Genomic DNA, 18,995 nt, shown 5'->3' on the forward strand with positions numbered 1-18,995 from the left:
ATTGAAATGTTTGACAGAAGAAAGGGTGAATGGACAGATGAAGCAAGGTCAACGGATGGATGGGTTAAAGGACGGATGGATGGATGCATTATTTAATATGATTAGGTGGGTGGGTAAAAGTATGGACGTATAGATGGATTGAGGGGTAGATGTTTAGAATGGCTGGATGGAAAGGTGATGAGATGGGCGGGTGATTAGATGAGAGGGGAATGGATGGATAGATGGATCATGGAAGGAAGATTAAAGGATAAAATAAATTATCATAAGGATAGTCGTATTTTCCCTAGGTGGCATATTTCCAGTGGGGTTTATTATTTTCTTCTGGCTACTCCCTTGCTTGGCATCAGCTGTTTCCTGCAGCTGACCCGTGTCTTGTGCTTGTGGAAGTCACCCCGTGCATGCCTGCTATGTCTGCTCCAAACTTTACAAACGCCCTCCAGAACTGCCTACTTTCATGTAGAGTAAGTGTATCCTGATCCCTAAAGAGACGTTCTATTTTATCACCAGAAGGAGGAGTCAGGAAGTAAGTACAAAGACTTGACCACTAGGTGTGAAAACGAGCACCCTTCCAGCTGGTGAAGTAGCATTGATTTCCCACCCAGGGAGTCTTCTCCTCCTCAACTTCGCTAGCCCTACAGAAGCAATGCAAGGAACTCCAGTGAGGGTGAAAGTATTAGGCTGCAAAACTGTTTTCACATGGTAATACGCAGCTTGTTGAAGCGAGGCAATATTGTCACGCTCAAGGGAAGTTGCAAGGAGCTGAGGCCCGTTCAGGGAGTCAAGCCCAGCTACTGTTCTGGGCATGGCGTTCTCAAGGCACCGTTGCATCAAGAGGTCGACCCAGTCTCTTTCCTTCTGAGTGTAGCACCTAGGATCAGTTGCTCATTGGACACAGATACTTGCAACAGGAATTCATAGTTGTGACAAGGTAGGCCAATTTATTGACTCTTCCTCTGCTCCCGTTGTTGACACAGGCTTCTGGACTGTACAGGTGGGAGCTGAGAGGAAGATCACATCCCAGTCAGTAAGCAGAGAGCTCCTCTGCAATAAGAAGCACAAAAGGGAGCCCGCTGTAGTGTGCAAGTAGATCATCTGTCTCCTGAAAACACAAGAAGTAGACAAAAAGTGAAAATGTGGTCAGTCACACAGCTCTGCCGTGGTAGCCTCTCCGGGCACAAATCTGATTTAGTCTTTTTGGGAGGTCACTCCAGAAACGAAACCGCATCGCCCAAAGGTGTATGTGGCCCCAATATCTTACCTGCCAGCCCACTATAGCCCAGGGGAAGCGTAAGATTTTGACGCATTTCCAGGTTTTCAAGTCCTTGTAAATCTGGGAATGCATAAAAACTCATGGGAGTTGGGTGGGAACGCCCACTGCAACGCCCATGGAACGCCTTCCTTGCGCAGAGTAAGGCAACGCAGAGATTTGAGCTGCGTTGCCTTACTCAAGATTTATGAGGCTACTGAAAGCCATGCAATGTGGCTTTGCGTGGCTTCATAATTCTGACTCGGAGGCTTGCGTCATGTATGTACCACTTTGTGTGGTGCAAACTTGATGCAAGGCTCTCATAAATAATGCCCCAATGTGCCTTGCAAAGATCGCTCGTACTAAGCACATGCTAATAAACAGTAAATGTAGTTAGTACAATGTTAGCATTCAGAGACAAATCACAGATGACTCGTTTGTCTTTCTGTTTAAAGTCTAATTCTTTATTTTTAGCCACTAAGTCAACACGTGTCTCGTCGCTGTTCGGGATTCACCTGCAACTTTGTCTGGGCTAAAGAAATACAGAAGATGAGCCCTAACATGATATCACATTCCATTGTGACAATAGTAAAAACCCTTTCATTTGGTGACATCAGTGTCAAACAGAGAATACGTTCCAATTACTGTAAAATTAGTGACTTATATGTGGAAACCCATGCCCAGTTTACAGTAGTTGCACTTCCAAGTATAACAATCTGTACCTGTTACTATCTCCCAATTCTTCTTATCTGAATTAAGAAAAGGGGAAGGAGCCATATGGACATTAATATCTTCCTAAGAATAGTAACATAGCATATCATATAAAAATCTATCTTTATCGGTCTGTAAACATACCGTGGATCCAGTTATACTTCCGTCCCGGTCACTCTGAGAGATATCCTTAAGATCAATGTCCCCGTAATATTAGGTTTCTCAAAAGCAATACAGTAAGATTTCTATGGCTCAGTGTAAGTGGTACTTCGATCGGTGTCCCATATCCCAAGGTAAAAGACGCACATTTTTTAATTATAATTAGTCCGGTTGTCGACTGTGTTAATCCTGCAATGGCCATATAGTGAAATGCAGAACACACTTACCAGGCAGTAAATTACATCTATTCTTGATAAGTGAAAAGCGAGTAAACTCTGGTAGTCACATTCAGGGTGGGCGCCATAAGCTCCCAAGTGTTAATAGACACTAACGACGCACCAAAATGTCCGAACACTATCTACCGGCATAATCTAAACACGCCATCTTAAACTGGTGAATATCACGAAACAAAGCGGTCTAATTTCAGCTGATAATATGTGTATCTGATCTGAAATAATCAGTGATGACAGGATAGCATCTATACAACCTGTCCAAGTTACACCTATCAAAATCGTATCAAACTGCACTCCCTTAGAACAAGTATGTGAAGCATAATATCTCAGTCTGCTTCATCGTGCTGGGAGCCAATAAGCTCCACACCTATTATACGGCAGGGACGCCATAAACCCTCTAGAATTAAGAAAATATCATTATAATAAAATAAAAGTTGTCATCAATCACCGCAGTGTGGTACAATCCATGATGTGATCCACCTCATTGTAGATCCTATCTAAATTACTCTTATTACCATATAAAATCATTATGGAGCATTCTATAAACCCCCCAAAATACCCTGGGCATATATGCTGTCACTACCATCTATGAAGTGGCATTCATCAGGTTGTTGTGTTAGTGGGGAAAATATGGACCAACAGTACGTATCTACGGACAGCACTGGTATGTCTAGAACACTAAGTAAAAAGTACCATAAAGCCCTGTCCAGATTTACGACGGCCTCCAGAAACATCGATAGAGTGTCAATATACTTAGTATTTATACACAATACATCAGTTTACATTTTGTTTAAAAAGGTTCAATCTAGGAACCCGGGACTCTTTCTTCACAGATGTTCATCTCTAGTTATAATTATCATTGAGCTGACCTCATTTACATTAGAGTCACCAATATATTCAGAGCATAGGTTAAAATTAATTCTTATCTAAGGGTATTCATAGATATGTCTTTGTAGCCATATAGTCAGTTTCATTACATCAATCTCCTACAAAATATAGAAGTTCCTGGTCTGTGTTCAGTCCTGTCTCTACACGTCGCAGGCGTAAAATACACATTGCCTTTCTTCTACATAGGATCATCCGGGTTACCTCACCCGTAGATTCCTAGGTACTTGATCAATGCCATAAAATTTAAACACGCAGTATTTCTCCTGAGCTGCACATACTGTCATGTGTGCTGCAATGGGGTATCTGATATTATTCAGTTTCACAGCTCTCATTTGTTCACTTAATCTATCCTTCAGTGATCTGATGGTGTTGCCAACATATGTGCCTCCACATTTGCATTCTATGACATATACCACGTTTTTGCTGTTGCAATTGATGTTTGAGAGTATGTTTGATGCATGGAGAATAGAAGTTATTGACTGCCCGGTAAGTGGGTTTTGCATTTCACCGCTATATGGCCATGGCAGGAATATCACAGTCGAAAACCAGACTAATTATAATTTAATTATACTTTTACCTTAGGATATGGGACACTGATCGAAATACCACTAACACTGTGGCATAGAAAACTTACCGTATTGGTTTTGAGAAACCTCATATTACGGGGACATTGATCTTAAGGATACTGCTCAGAGTGACCAGGACGGAAGAATAGCCAGATCCAAGGAATGGTCACATACGGATAGAAATAGATTTCTATATGATATGCTATGTTAATATTCTTAGAAAGATATTAACGTCGATCTGGCTTCCTCCCCTTTTCTTTCTTTGATCCTTAATTCAGATAAGAAGAATTGGGAGATATTGACGGGTACAGATTGTTATACACTTGGGAAGACGTTATGGCCCTTTGATACATCCCGCACTTTTAACTCGATTTTTATTAATTGGTCCTATTGCATAGAATATGAGACTCATGGGAACATACTGGATATTTTATATATTATATAACAATGGTGGTACATTTCCCCTGAGGTGTCAACATGATTGGATTTGACTTAGGTCACAGTATGGCATGCACACAATACCAAAAATATAACATGTTTCCGCCTTAGTGACACTTAGAAGTGCAACTACTGTACACTGTGCATGGTTTTCCACATATAAGTCACTAATTTGACAGTAATTGGAACCTGATCTCTGTTTGACACTGATGTCACCAAATGAAAGGGCTTTTTACTATTGTCACAATGGAATGAGATATCACTTTAGGGCTCATCTTCTGTATTTCTTTAGCCCTGATGAAGTCGTGGGTGTAGACTGCATAGCTACCACTAATGTTAACCATTACTATGTGTATTGCTTTTTGAGCACCATTACCGTTGTCTGATCACCCAGAGGAACTGCCTTGCAAAGATCTTAGTCCCCGGTGCAGATTGAAACATCCTCTTGTGCAGCTCGTGCATTCTCTGATGCAGCCATCAATATGTGCAGCTTCCAAGATTAAAGTCTGAGCCCAAAACACCATTCCTGGTTCTAATCCAGCCTTAGTCTTGACTCCAGCTGTTTCACCTGGAATGCCAGGAATTGATGATTTCTGGATCCATACCCCAAACCACCACCTCCTAAGAGAGACCATCTTAGAGCAGATAAGGAAAAGGTGCTTTAGGGGGAGGAATGAAAACTGTGTCCCCAGTCCTAGTCCAATTTTTGCCTCTGTTCATTGCACAGGTTCCAAGATTCTGTTCCCCAGAGCTGGAATAAACAAGCATGCTCGAAAAGGTATTTTTACCAGGTCTTGTCCACAGAGCCCTCTGTATGCCTCTCTTTTTCTCCAATCTTGTGACTATTGGCATGGATCAGAAAGATATAAACAGATGTATCCGCAGTTGTCACTGTTGCGCAGGAAGTGTCTCTCCTGGAAATATTTGTTCACATTTTTTCCTCTATGCATCTGGGTGTATCTGGGGGAAAGATTCTCCTAGTTAAGGCTGGGAAGTTGAGAAAATGTGTTTGCACATAAAGGGATCTTTGGAGGAATTTACTATTGCACTCCAACAGTCTTGGATGTCTCTGTGTGGATGGAAAAAGTCCCCTACGAAGCTCTGGAGAGAATGTGCCCATGCTTCCAGTTCATCATAGTACGATATGCAGATTCTGTGGCTCTCTTCTCAGCACCACCCCAATCACGCATTCACAATCTTTCTGTGACATGGAGTGTGGCCCAGAGCAAATCTCTGAGACAGGAGGAGTTCACCCTGTGCACTCTCCCTACTGAGCATGACTACTGACAACTCACAAGGCTGTAGAGGACTGACAGTGGTGGCAGCAATTAGATTGTAGTGGCAGGACGTACTGTTTTAGCTGTATCTGTCAGAGTCATCTAATGGCCCTTCCTGCCTTTTAAAATTGGTAGGCCAGTCTTCTGCAACTGGGGTTTTCGCTGCATCCTTTTGGTACATGGTTGATGAGTGTGTATGTATTATTCCTAAGTGTTGAGAATGTGTGTGGCCTATACAGTAATGCGACCTTCAGGGCTCTTGCAGTACATTCCCGAGAGCCTTTCTAGTGGGTGAGACTTGTGTGTGGAGTAGAGGAGAAAGAGGGTGCCTTCACCCTAACGTCCTGCTGACACCTTAAGATCAAAACCATCTCTGAACCAGGTTTAGAGGAATAAACAAAATATAGGAACTGACTGAAATTTGCCACATAACTTTTAGAAAACACAAAAAACACACCTTTAGTGTAAAAAGGGGGCATTAACTTCCAACCAGGTAAGGATCTACATCACTTTCCTTGAGGGAGAGGTCTTGAAGCACCGAGGTACCCCAGAGCCTAAACAGAAGCTTGAGTGTACCTGTCTATAGAGCACTACAGACCTATGTTCTGTGAGTCTTCTGCTCAAGCAACAAGCACCTACAAGTAACAGGGCACCATAAACCCTGTGGTCTCCATTAAATATCCAGGACACCACTCTTGCACTTTTGTAGGCCAAGCGTAGAGTGGCGATGAGCTTGTGTAAGTTCCTTTGCAATGTTAATGGTGATGAAGAATTTGTAAAACCATAGTGGTGTTAAGAGATGCCTAACAATATGCTCGACAACTTGCAATCAGAATGACTGTCACTAGGTTCTAAATATATTATTCCAGTGTTCATATTGTATGAAACCTATGAATAAACTTTTTTTTAAAACCAGAACCTACTAATGTTCAGAATGAAAAATACGTGCTATTTTTCAACAATTTAGGTTGCATGGAAGTTGTTGGTTTTTACAACATGTGGTGGTAAAACGAGAAATAATTAGACATTGGCAAGATTAACAGGTCTCACCTTTGGAACCTATTGGCTTCGCCAATGTCTTTTACCATGCTGCACAGAATTACAGATAATGTGCAGCACTGCCAAAGAATTGTTTTTTAAAACTTTGATTTGGCCGCCTGCATCTTTTTGTAGGCGGGCTCACATGCATGCACCTGCCTACAAAATGACACAGTCACAATTTGTTTCTGCTTGGTTATGATCCGATTTGGATTGGTAACTAAAATGGAGAAAAAAAATGCACAAAGGTGTTTTTTTTTCATAAAGCAGGTGGCGGAAGCGAAACGGGTGGGGCAGTAGCAACACAGGGGCAGAAAGACATATGGTTCGAGTGTGGGAGGAGAGGCAGTGGGCAACAGAGCAACATGATGTAGGTGGGGAAGAGCATAGAGGCTGCATAATTATTCCTTTTTACTGCTTGATATTCTTACTTTCCCATAAGACAAAACTACTAAGGGCTTTTCCATCACCCAGTACTGTACAAGTCCACAGCACATAAACCACCAATCATCAACTGAAGAGGCATTGAATAATTGTAGAGATATGCCCATGCCGCTGGACTAAGGGGAAATTTTAATTTAGTCTACCACTGCAGGTCCCAGGTAGCTACATATTATAACCACTTCTTGACATCTTACAATGACATGGTTATGGTATGATATTAACAAGTCTATCAGCAGATCTTGCAACCATATCTCCCTTTAACCTGTGCCTATTAAGGACCATCAACCCTAAACAAAATGTGTCAGAATTGACAACCCTGTGCAGTAACCAGCTAAGTGGACTATGAACATAAGAAATACCACAGAGCAGAGGTCTTCAAGCTTTTGTAGGTTGAGCCTGGTACACTACATAATCGACCGCCACGCGCATATCACTGGCCATATCCAGCAAATAATGTTCTACACAATAGGAGTGTTTAGTAAACTTCAGGTTTGTGAGTGGTTCTGGTGAAATGACAAAGGCTTATTACATAGCTCAAAACACAATATTCCAAGATAAAACTTGTGCAAATTGTTTTTACTAGGATGCTTTGTTTTACACTTCACCAACAGCAGCAGTGTAAGCTTCTCACACACAGAATAATGCAGCACAAACAGAAGCAGTGCAAACGAGACAGACACATCACTGACAGCAGCAGTGCAAGCTTCTCTCACACACACAGAACAGGTGCAGCACGGACAGAAGCGGTGCAAACGATACAGACACATCACCGACAACAGCACTGCAAGCTTCTCTCACACACACATAACAAGGGCAGCGTGGACAGAAGCAGTGCAAACGAGACAGACACATCATTAATAGCAGCAGTTCAAGCTTTCCTCACACACACAGAACAGGCGCAGCACAGGCAGCAACTATGCAAATCTCTGTCACATAGAACAAGTACTGTAAAAAAGGCACAAGTGTATTTCTTAAGACGGCGGTATAAGTATAAACAGCCTAAGCTTTCATAATGCCCAACGAACACGCATGGTATCAGAAGCAGCACTATTAGCTTACTTATGCAAAGACAATAAATACACCCCAGAATGGAGCAGTGCAAACTTTCATTAGACAAATAATACAACTCGCTTTGCAGCAGGAAATACTTTCCTCAAGCAAAGAGCAAATGCAGCAGTATGCCAAGTTTCTTTAGCCAGGCGACACAGGCAGAGCACAGGCAGCAATACAGTAATTGCCTCACACGTGGCAGGACAGCACAAGCAGCAGCAGGGCAAACATGGAATGTACATGGAATGTCCAGCAGCATCAGCAGAGCCTCAAACATCCAAATAACCAGAAAAGCACAAACGAGAACAGTATAGACACCCCTCACACCAGAAACAAGTACAAGAAAGCAAGCAGCAATAGTCAAGCTACTACCACGTTCATTGCAGACAACAGATGCATAAGGCCAGAGCATCTTTCCACAAAATGAGAGGAAACTTTGGCCATGTATGTAAGGAACACAGGGAAAGAAAGAGGGGAGGGGAGAGGCACTTGAACACCCCCTTTTCCCAACAAGGGAAAGCAATACCTAGCAGACGCTTGGACCTGTCTGTAGAGAAGTCTTCTGGAAGGGTCTACTCGATTAAAAGGAAAGAAAGGCCGTGGGGTGGGGAAGACATTTTTTCCTGAAAATAGTTACTGTATGGGCTCAGCAATGTAGACAAACCTGCCATTGCTAGTCTTTAAAGGAATGCATAAACTGTGGCGATCTGCATCTTAAATAGAGTGTAGATGCTGCAGTTGGGCATTAATTAAACATACATTGGTAAAGCCTTTTGTCTTGCGTTTTTTAGGTCTATGTGTTGTTTGTTGGAATGGGTGTATGTTGTTTGATAATACTAGACACAAAATCAGAAACCACACTTCCAGAGATGTATCTGCAAACATACCAATCCCAGAAACAAACATACATGCAGAGCAAAACACACGCAGATGCACATGCAGCCAGAAAATCCATATTGGCAGTAGGTGGATGTTGGTTAGATACCTGGATGAATCGATGGCTGAATGACTTGTATGCAAGGATAAATGGATGGCGGCCTGAGCACAAAATGGATGGGTGTGGTTATATACATGAATGGATTCAATGTGTGTATGGATATATGTTTAGTTGTGGGTTGAAGGAAGAATGGGTGGATGTGAATGGATGGTTAGGTGCTTGGGTAATGAACACATGGGGATAACCCAAACAAAAGTACGATCAGTTTTATATACTATCACTTCATGTTCAAGCAATATATACATGCATTTAAATACTAATGATAAAATCAGAATATATATATATAGCACTAACAATACCAACAACAAACAAAATAATTGGCATATACAATGGACAATGACAGAGCTATTAACCCAACAGAAGAGCCCTTGAGTAAGGAACACAACATGGCTCATGAATACACTTTAGTCTCCTTCTCCCATACCCTCTGATTTTATTGGACATCTCGCTTAGTATCAGTCATCCCAGCTGCAGTGGGAGGCAAGGAGTCTCCTCTGCTATGAAATCCAATGTGAAGGAACAGGACTGTCTGTTCGTTTGCATTTGCTTTCGGTTTTAGCAGAGGAGACTTCAATCCTCCCACTGCAGCTGAAGCATTTCAGCTCTACCAAGTAACCCCCTCCTGGGATGGTGAACTGTTAGCTCTTAACAGACAAAGGCATGGGCAGGTCGTGCCCCATGATTTCCCCTCCCTCCCCCCTCCAACCCTCTGTTACTGGAGCTCTTTAATGAAAACCAATTTCCATTTGAAATGGGTGAAGACTTCCATGGGGGCAGTGGAAGACAGCAAAGGTAAGATTTTAGAGTGGAGTGCGCCCCCCCCCCCCCACAGATTGAAGAACTCTGCCATAGAGGGACCTGCAAAAGTGCTCAAAGCTGACAGCTTACTGAAAACCATAAACTGCACATCTGTCTCCCACGCTTCTTAATCCATCATACTGCAAAGTGCTGTGTTCCATTACACGATAACCACACCTTGTGGTCCTCACATACAACTTGGAAACACCTCCCACACAGGTTCAAAATAAAGGCTACACACTTCCAACCACACACCCTACAAAATGTAGCGTGCTAGCCATTTAAGCGAGCTCTTCAGCACCCCACAAAGGGTTAGTATGAGCGATATAAATATTACAATATAATACAAGGCAAGCAGGCAATAGAGGAGTACAGGGCAGGGAAGAGAAATAACAGGTGAGAAGGGAGGGTGGGGGGAAGAGAAGCAACGGATAAGAGTTCAATGTGGAGCAGACAGGAGAGAAGCACACAAATGACAAATCAATGACAGGAAGTACACACAGGCAAGTGCAACATAGAGGTGGCAGGGTGAAGCACACGGATGACAAAGAGCAACGCAGAGTGAAGGGTGAGAGAAGTATACGAGGGAGGCAGCTGTAAAATACATGCAACCTCATGAAATGCTTACTGAAAACAAAAGGTGATGTTTAAAAAGCAAGCTGTGGAAGCATACAAGCACACAAACCAACCAAACAAAAGTAATGGTAAAGAGGCAATGCTCCATCGAAGGGATAACACAAGATTGATAAACTGAGTCACAAATAAGAAACAGGCAAATGAGAGGGCTAAGGAAGTCAACTGATGGTAAGCAATGGGCGGAGTACGAACCCCTGTATGATTCACAATCTATCTTGCATGTGCTGCCTAGTAGGTAAAAACTAAAAAGTGTTTCAAGCTTAGTTTCTGCAACCCCTATTTCAAAAGCATTTTAGGGAAGAATTAAATATTACAAAGTGCAGTAAAATGCTTGACAGTGCTGAAAACGATCTGTTCAGCTAAAATCTTCCAGTCAATGTAAACAGATCTGCAGTGTTTCCCCAGATCTCTTAATTCCGATGGTGCGTTAACTGCAGTTACCTGCCTCATCAGAATTAGGTGCTCACTCCTGTTGTAGCTACACGGTAAGCATATCTGTCTTGTAATCAAAAAAGAGGAACAATGATGGCCCAGATTAAACATTTTGCACTCGTTTGTGACACAAAAGTGATACAAACCTGGGCAAAATGTGTGCTTTTTAGGTCTTGCCTGAGGCAGCGCATGCGCTGTCTCAAGCGAGACATTTAGTAAGCGGGTTTTGAAAGTGCTACCCAGAGGCAGCCGGCCACCAGCTGGCTCATTAAGTGCATCACTCGCGGGCACCCTTCCAGCCCGCGATCACTTTCACTTTGACAGCCACGTCACGCGCGCGCACACAACTCCCGTCTTCCATGCCATCACTACTTGAACACCTGGCCTTTTTCCCAGTTGTTGCTTGTCAGAACCCGCTCTGTGTTGTTGCTTGCCCTCTTCTTGCTGTCCCTGTTGTTGCCTCGCTTGCACTCTCTCCCGCCCTCCCTACCTAGTGCCTCCCGCCCTGCCAGACCCGCTGTTGCCATTCAGGGTGTTGCTCTCCCACATGCCCTCCCACAGTGGTGCCTCCTACCCTGCAATCAATAGGCGCGACTAAAAGCCACAAAACTCCCATCTTCCATGCCATCACTACTTGAACGCCTGGCTTTTTTGCGCCATGTGTTAATTGACCAGTGGTTTTCCACGTGGATATTGACCTGGGCAATATTTTGGGATGGGATTTTCACGTAAAACTCGTGTTTCGAAAGACCAACGCGTCTCTCCTAAAGTCCCATTCCTGCCTCGTATAAGCAGTAGCCCTGGCCTCACTATCCCTCAACGCGCCAAACTGCGCCCACTTTCAATTTAAGGGATCATTTTGCGGTGCTTTTACCATGCAGATAGGCTAGGACCCTCTCCATTTGGCGGGCTGCAGCTGCATATTAAGCAGATTGTAAATCATAAACCGCAGCTCTGATACGCACTGTCCACGCCCCCCACTTAGCCTCGTCAGCCAGGCCTCCCTCATTAAGATGCTGCCGCTGCCCCTGCGTTACTGGCGCTTCTGGCTGGCTTACCAGCTGTCCCTGCAGCTAGTTAAAATGTCTGAAGTATTCAGATCACCGGGTTCCTGCACTCACCGCCAAGAGGAGACAGGCCGTCCCGTCTTTCATGCCATCACTTGTTTCTCTTTATTGAAGCACTCTGTGAGAATGTAGGCACTGGAAATCTGGTTCCCTCATGTTCTTCCTTTAATTCTGCCACCCAATCCGTGTTGTTGCGTGCCCTCTTGTGTTCCATCTTTTTGGCTTTGCACCTCCCTATGTCCATGTTGTTGCTTGGCTCCAACCACTGTTTCTGTTGTTGGCTGTCTCCTCCAGCCCTCCTTCCTCGGTCTGCGTTATTGCTTGGCTTCAGCTGCTGACCCAGTTCTTGCTTGTCAGAACCCGCTCTATGTTGTTGCTTGCCCTCTTCTTGCTGTCCATGTTGTTGCCTCGCTCGCACTCTCTCCTGCCCTCCCTACCTGGTGCCTCCCGCCCTGCCAGACCCGCTGTTGTCATTCAGGGTGTTGCTCTCCCACATGCCCTCCCTCCCATGACGGTGCCTCCTACCCTGCAATCAATAGGCGCGACTAAAAGCCTTTGCCAATGTTTGTTTGCTTAGACATCCTATCGGTAATGATTAGGGACTTCCCTGTATGTTCCTTTCTGTGCCTCCTTCATTTTTTGTTTGTCCTGATCAGTAAATAGGCCATAACGAAAAAGCAACCACCGAGCATGGGAAAAGGCAATAGGTCTGGGTTTCAGTGCTAAGCCATGAGCTATAGCCCATTAAAGCCACATAATGAACTGAAAAGTGGTCTGTTTTGAAGGCTCCTTTGCCTTTGATTCAGTCCAGTTTGTTGTCTGTGTTAAATAAAGGCTCGATGGAAAAAAAGGCATTCATTATGTCCTTCTTCAGTTTGTATTACTTAGAAAGGAAGGACTATAATGAAATCTTCCTTGCCACCCAACCTTCGTTTAAAAAAGAAACATAAAGAGGATCATTTTGAAGGCGAGGGAGCCTTCAATGTAGACCATCTTTAATTTCTAAGAAAGGAACAAAAACCAAGAAAGTAGAAAACTAAATTACTCGCCTTTTGAATGCAATAGTCAGCCTTTTCACTTTGTCAGTGTTGTGCTGCATCAGTAAAAAAACACTTTAGCCAATGTGAACGGCTTTTGCCCAAGCTTGTCACAGAGCTATGAAGTATTCGTTTGCATGCATCATCACGTATATGCGCATATATGTGATGATGCTGCGGCAGTTGTTTAGGATTTATTTAAAGTTAGCTTTTCAAGATGGCAGAAGAACAGTCCTGCAGCTTATTTGTAACAAATATAACAAGCATTGGCATAGCCAATAGGTCTCGCCTTTGGGACCTTATACGTTTTTAGCCAAGCAACAGTTGATGTTATTGCACCAAGGATATTGTGCTGCATAACTAAATACTTATAAGGTCCCAAAAGCGAGACCTATTGGCTATGCCAATGCTTGTTAATATACTTTCCAGTGCAGAACTGGTTTTGTGATGGAAAGTTGCCTGAAAGTAATACAAAGCAGACCAAAGTGCTGCTCTTTGCTACTCTGTGTTAAGAGGATATTTAATGGTTTTTGACGCACAACCCTGTCTAAAAACAACATTAGATAGGGTTTTGTACCTAAAAGTAGCGCCACATGAAAGCTGGCGCTAAAAAGGGGAAATGCTTTAATTTCATCTAACTTTACCCACGTTTGCATGCGAGCTGTACTGTACAGAGCACACATCCAAGGTATTACGTACTGGAAAGAAACCCTTCCAAAACAAAACCTATGCTAGACACCTTTGCACTATGGTGTAAAAGTGTCTTTGTGTCACTCTGGAGCCTAATTTTGCACCAGCGCTAGGAAGAGAGCAGTATAGGCTATATATTTTTAGATAAGAAGCTTTGCTGCTCTCTCCCTCTCACGCAATGCAGCTGCTGGGTGAAAGTCTTGTTAATCTGAGCGTATGTCTCTCGGGTTACATTCCTTAGTACACATTTCATATTGACATACTTTCAACAGGGTCTAGTTGATATAGCAAAAATCTGATTTGATTTCTGAGGTTTTGTTTTACTTCTAGACAATTTCCATGCATTCTGATGGGCTTGAACCCAAAGTTATAGCATATTATTACATAATAATTAAATGCTACATGTATAAAACCACATATGTTGCAGATGTTCCTATGACAAAAATATTAATTTTAGCAAATAATATGTAAATAGAATACACAAAGCATGCTGTTGCTTTATATTTCATATACCTATGTAACCTCCACATTAATGGACAATGCGAGCATCCCCATGGTCCTATATTCATAGTTTTTAACTGCACACATCCAGGTATCTTAAATCAGTTCCTAATCCGACCTTGAGAAGCCTGATATATCAATTCTAATTTGGGTAAGCCCTTGTTTAACACCGATGTTACACTGCACACACCCCGCAAGCTCCGTGTAGCCCTTTATCAACAACTCCCCAAGCTATCAAAACCTTCTCGTTTTAACCACTAGACAAAGATGGCGTGATGGGTCTCTCTGTGACGTTAAGAATTAAGTCATTCTCCTTTCCTGTAGTAATGGGTACTCCACACATCGTATTTCCATATTTTAATGACGTGTCCTATAGTGCATCACTACTAACTACATTTGAAACGTGTATCTTTATGTCTTAAGTATTTACTAACTACAAAGTAAATGTACCTTTCACCTTTTTCAGCTCTCTGCCCTGTAATTTTAATTGTCTTTTTTTTCTTTCTAGGATATTTCAAGGGCCACCACTGAATGCCAAAACACTGCTACTGACCTCCCTGCTCTTTTGGCGCCATCGCCCACAACAAACAGCAACAACCTATCTTACTCGGGACCACCGACTGCCAGCTTCGACAGCTTCATCTCCACACCTCCCTCCCCAGTGCTCCAGACTCCAGACCTCCTGGAGGGTACCGAGAGCACCCTCCCAGGCCCAGACACTTCCTCCTGTTGGCATTTCACCCCTGAGGACAATGGGGCCTTCCTGCAACATCTCTTTGATGTGGATCCCTTGGTGGCAGGGTTTGGGGGTTCAGAGGTCAAAGATAACAATTCACAAAAGGAAACTTATGGATGGGCGTTGGCAAGGCAAGGGTTGGGTGCACCAGTGAGAGAGGCACATGTTAGAATGGGACAAACGAAAGTGGAAACCAGAGAGATCTCTTGTCCATCAACAGAGAAGGATGTCTTGCTTGGTGTTTGTACCACCAGCTCTCTGCCATCCGAGTTGATGGACACAGCTGTACCCACCATCACAGGATATTGCGGAATTTTTTGTAATTCAGAGGAAAGCACAGACGCGGCAGTAGGTATACCCACTGTCTGTCAGGATGAGTGTGATACCTTTGATGGTTGGAGGGAAGGTACTTTGACTTATCAAGTAAATGAGAATAAATTGTCTGAAGCGTCTCCGTCTCTCATGGCTTCTCTGCATCTCGGGAACACCTCTGACATAGCCCAGAGATCAACGAAGAAAAGGAGCCTGGAAATGACGAGGAAGCAAACCCAAGTGGAATACACCGATACGAGCAGCGACGACGACCGGCTTGTGATAGAGATTGAGAATTGACTAATTCAGTCTTGCAGATGGTCTATTGCGACTTGTTGAAAGTCTTCTCCTGGAAACTTTCCAGCTCTAACCTGCTTTTTACAAGCACCTTAAGGACAAAAACAGCCATTTCAAACTGACCTAGAGGAAGGTAGTGCAATGAAAACTATACTTTGAACTCTGGAATGTTGGGAGCTTCATTGAAAACGATAGAGAGTCCTATGGCCCATATTGGCTGTTACAGACAGTGTACTTCAACATTCCAATTCTTGTCCCTTGTGATAGGGCCTCACCTAGGCTTCGGCCGCAACTCAATTAGAGGGCCTTTAAAAGCTGTTGGAGCCCTCCGAAGTGGGCTATAATGCAATTAATATGGAATCCACATGATCCCCTACCAACTCTGTAAATGTAATATCAATATGTTGAATCCCAACAGGTCCTCGCCGAATTTCATCCTTCTATGGTTTGTAAATGTATCACCAATTGAAATTGACACCCTGGCACATGTATGGAGGTTCTTTTCTTTTTGAAGGGTGCGTGATGTAAACCCTTGCCTCTTCTGCAGATAATGTAAAGTAGAATACACTTAAAAGATATCCATGCATTTATCTAATGTACCATAGGTTGATTAATTGTGACTTCATCAGTGTCACATAAGCACTTGCGCCCACATTAATCAGCAAGAGTGACATGTAAGCTAGAAAGACTTAGTTTTCCAAGCATATTTACAGAAAACAAAGCACTTTACATGTGATGAGCACAAGGCCCGCCTATATGCTTTGAAACTGAACAGAAGTGTGAACTGAATTTTTGGAAATGGCCACTTTCTATATTCTCGTGTGTGAAATCTTACCCCCACTGTTGTCTTGACCAATCATCTTGTTTTCATTGACCACAAGATGCAAAATGGACGGTCCTAATACTACTAAAAGTATGGGTATCCACTATTGGTTCCCGAGGCCTGGATTCATGCCAGAATTTCAGGATCATCACCATAAATGTGTTCAGTTTGGATTGACTTAGGTACATGTTTCTTAGGTGGACTTCCTGAAAATCTCGTATGGATGCCCCCCCTCAACCGCTCTTCCAACCCCGCCCCAGGACATTCCTACGTTAGACAACGCTGACTTACAGCCTGTGAGGTGAGATTTATTTATTCCAAGTGTTGTCATTGTTTGCTGAAGGAATGTCTCTATGCTAAGCAGGCCTGGCATTTAAGTGGTAACTGCTGGTTCCACGTTTGACACCAGTTGCCATACTTTTTGAGTAAATCAACTAAGATTTTTGGCCGAGGGGTAGTACATCCTGTCGAGGGTCTGGTGAAGGTCTGGTGTTTCAACGTGTAAATCAAAATAAATTGTGCCAAACATCCGCAATGAGATGGAGTGGCTTTGATATAAACCAACTCACCGGGTACCCCTTTTGTTATTTCTCCATAAGGAGGGCGCTGGGTGTTTCATAGATACACAAGGCTTGGTGTCTCATAAGAACATAAAAATGGTCGAAATATCTCGAGATTATTTTAGGTTTCTGGACTCCTTGGAACATAAAAAGCAGACCTGAACCAGTGGAGCTCCTGTATTTTCTGGCTCTGTTGTGACTTGAGTTGTGTGTAAGCCTTTGTGTTGCACTGTCTGGCACTATCAGTGCCAGACAGGGCCCAACACTAGCACCCACTCGCTCCTCTTTATAACCCAGATCTGAGCTGAATCGTCTTTACTCCTACAAGTGTGTTTTCTAAAGGAGCGGAGCACCCCCACCCTGCTCTCACTGCTGGAACTAAACCTTATGAGACACCAGCCTGTTTGCTCCAAATTCTTACTATACAAAGTCATCAAAGGTTTTGTGGAGCTTCTGACTGGAAGAAAAGCGATGCTTTAAGTGGGATGTTTTTTTTCTAAAACTGGTTTGTATAAAAATTCATAACTAAGAATCATTTCCAGAAGGAGAGGCCAATGTAATAAGGCATGGCATAAAACATGAACACTTGAACCCAGCACTTGATAAATTCATATAGTGCAACTAGATGAGCAATAACTCTAAACGTATTGTATACCGAGGCCAGTAAAAACAATGGAGAAAATCAGCAACAGATGGTATTATTTCCCCTTTGAAGTGTAAACTTAAATCAACAAATACAATAAGAAAGTTCTCCAAAAATATTTAAGAGCTGCCTAACTAGTCCTGAAGGAATATTGCAGAAAACAGAGCCCCAATTGCATGTTACAAAGGAATAATAAAGAAGATTTTACACATAAGTTCCAAGCAGGACCCATAATGGACAGGCACCAGTGAGGGGCAGGAAGCAGGCTCGAGTTTACCTATGGCCCAGTAAGGAACAGGCAGCAGTCTCTAGACCACAAGGGGCCAGACAACGGGTGCAGCAGGTATTCCTAGGCACTTTCAATGAGGGTCTCTGCACAGAAGCCAGAACATGACTGGCAGAAAGCCGGAGTTGCATCTTTACACTGCAGAAGTACATTGATGGCTATGGAAGCCCTCCCCTGCAGCTTCTGCTGCTGTGTACCCTGCACTAAAACTTACAATACACAGGTGTCTAGATTTGATGCACTTCACACCCATGTGCTGTACAAGAAAGCCCACCTCAGAAAAGTGATGTAAGCTTCTGAAGAGCTATTCATATTCCCTCACACATACTGCATACCCAGAAGTTCAGCAAGAGGTGGGCGGCGTGTGTTGTATCTACAATATATATATATATATATATATATATATATATATATATATTCCTATACGCTGCCACAGTTGAAGGTGCACACAGTAACAGGCGAACCCAGCCTTCATGGTCAAGTTCTATATTTGGCAAAACTGGCAACAGCGCTGAAATTGGATGAACCGGGGACTCATCTCTTTCTGCGTCTGCACGCTGTATGCCGCCCTGTGAGCAAGGAGCACAAGGAGCTCCGAAACGCGTTGGGGCTTGATGAAATATTCAGCGCTGTTGCCAGTTTTGCCGAATAAAGAACTTGACCATGAAGGCTGGGTTCGCCTGTTACTGCGTGCACCTTCAACTGTGGCAGCGTATAGGAAAAAAAAAAATATATATATATATATATATTCACTGAAAAAACCATAGGTTTCACACACGTTATAGTTAGGAATTAGGAAATTTTACTGATAAAAAACCAATGAAATTCCCCCGTTATAGTTAGTGCAGGCAACTATAACTCACGCGACCGCAATCCTCTGCTGATGCTAATACTGTATTTAGACACTTATTTGCCCATGTCTTCTTCCATACATTTTTAGCTATACATATATTACAAATATTTTTTTTTCATAAAGACACATATGTCATCAGCAGAAGATTGCGGTCGCGTGAGTTATAGTTGCCTGCACTAACTATAACGGGGGAATTTCATTGATTTTTTATCAGTAAAATTTCCGCTAACTATAACATGTGTGAAACCTATGGTTTTTTTCAGTGAATTTGCAAGGT

The 18,995-nt window shown here is 43.0% G+C and overlaps 1 protein-coding gene across 2 annotated transcripts in view; it reads left to right on the forward strand.

Annotated features, from left to right (window-relative positions):
• ZNF831 (zinc finger protein 831) overlaps nucleotides 1-17,290 on the forward strand; it is a 475,412-nt gene extending 458,122 nt beyond the window's left edge. Inside the window, exon 7 of one of the 2 annotated variants that reach the window (XM_085619460.1) lies at nucleotides 14,717-17,290. In XM_085619460.1, coding sequence (XP_085475586.1) covers nucleotides 14,717-15,556 — 840 coding nt within the window. In that variant the 3' untranslated portion in view covers nucleotides 15,557-17,290. The remainder of the gene's footprint in view (nucleotides 1-14,716) is intronic. The other variant, XM_085619461.1, reaches the window with a different exon arrangement.
• Nucleotides 17,291-18,995: the final 1,705 nt, after the last annotated feature.

This window comes from Triturus cristatus, chromosome 7, assembly GCF_964204655.1.
Source record: "Triturus cristatus chromosome 7, aTriCri1.1, whole genome shotgun sequence".
NCBI lineage: Eukaryota > Metazoa > Chordata > Amphibia > Caudata > Salamandridae > Triturus > Triturus cristatus.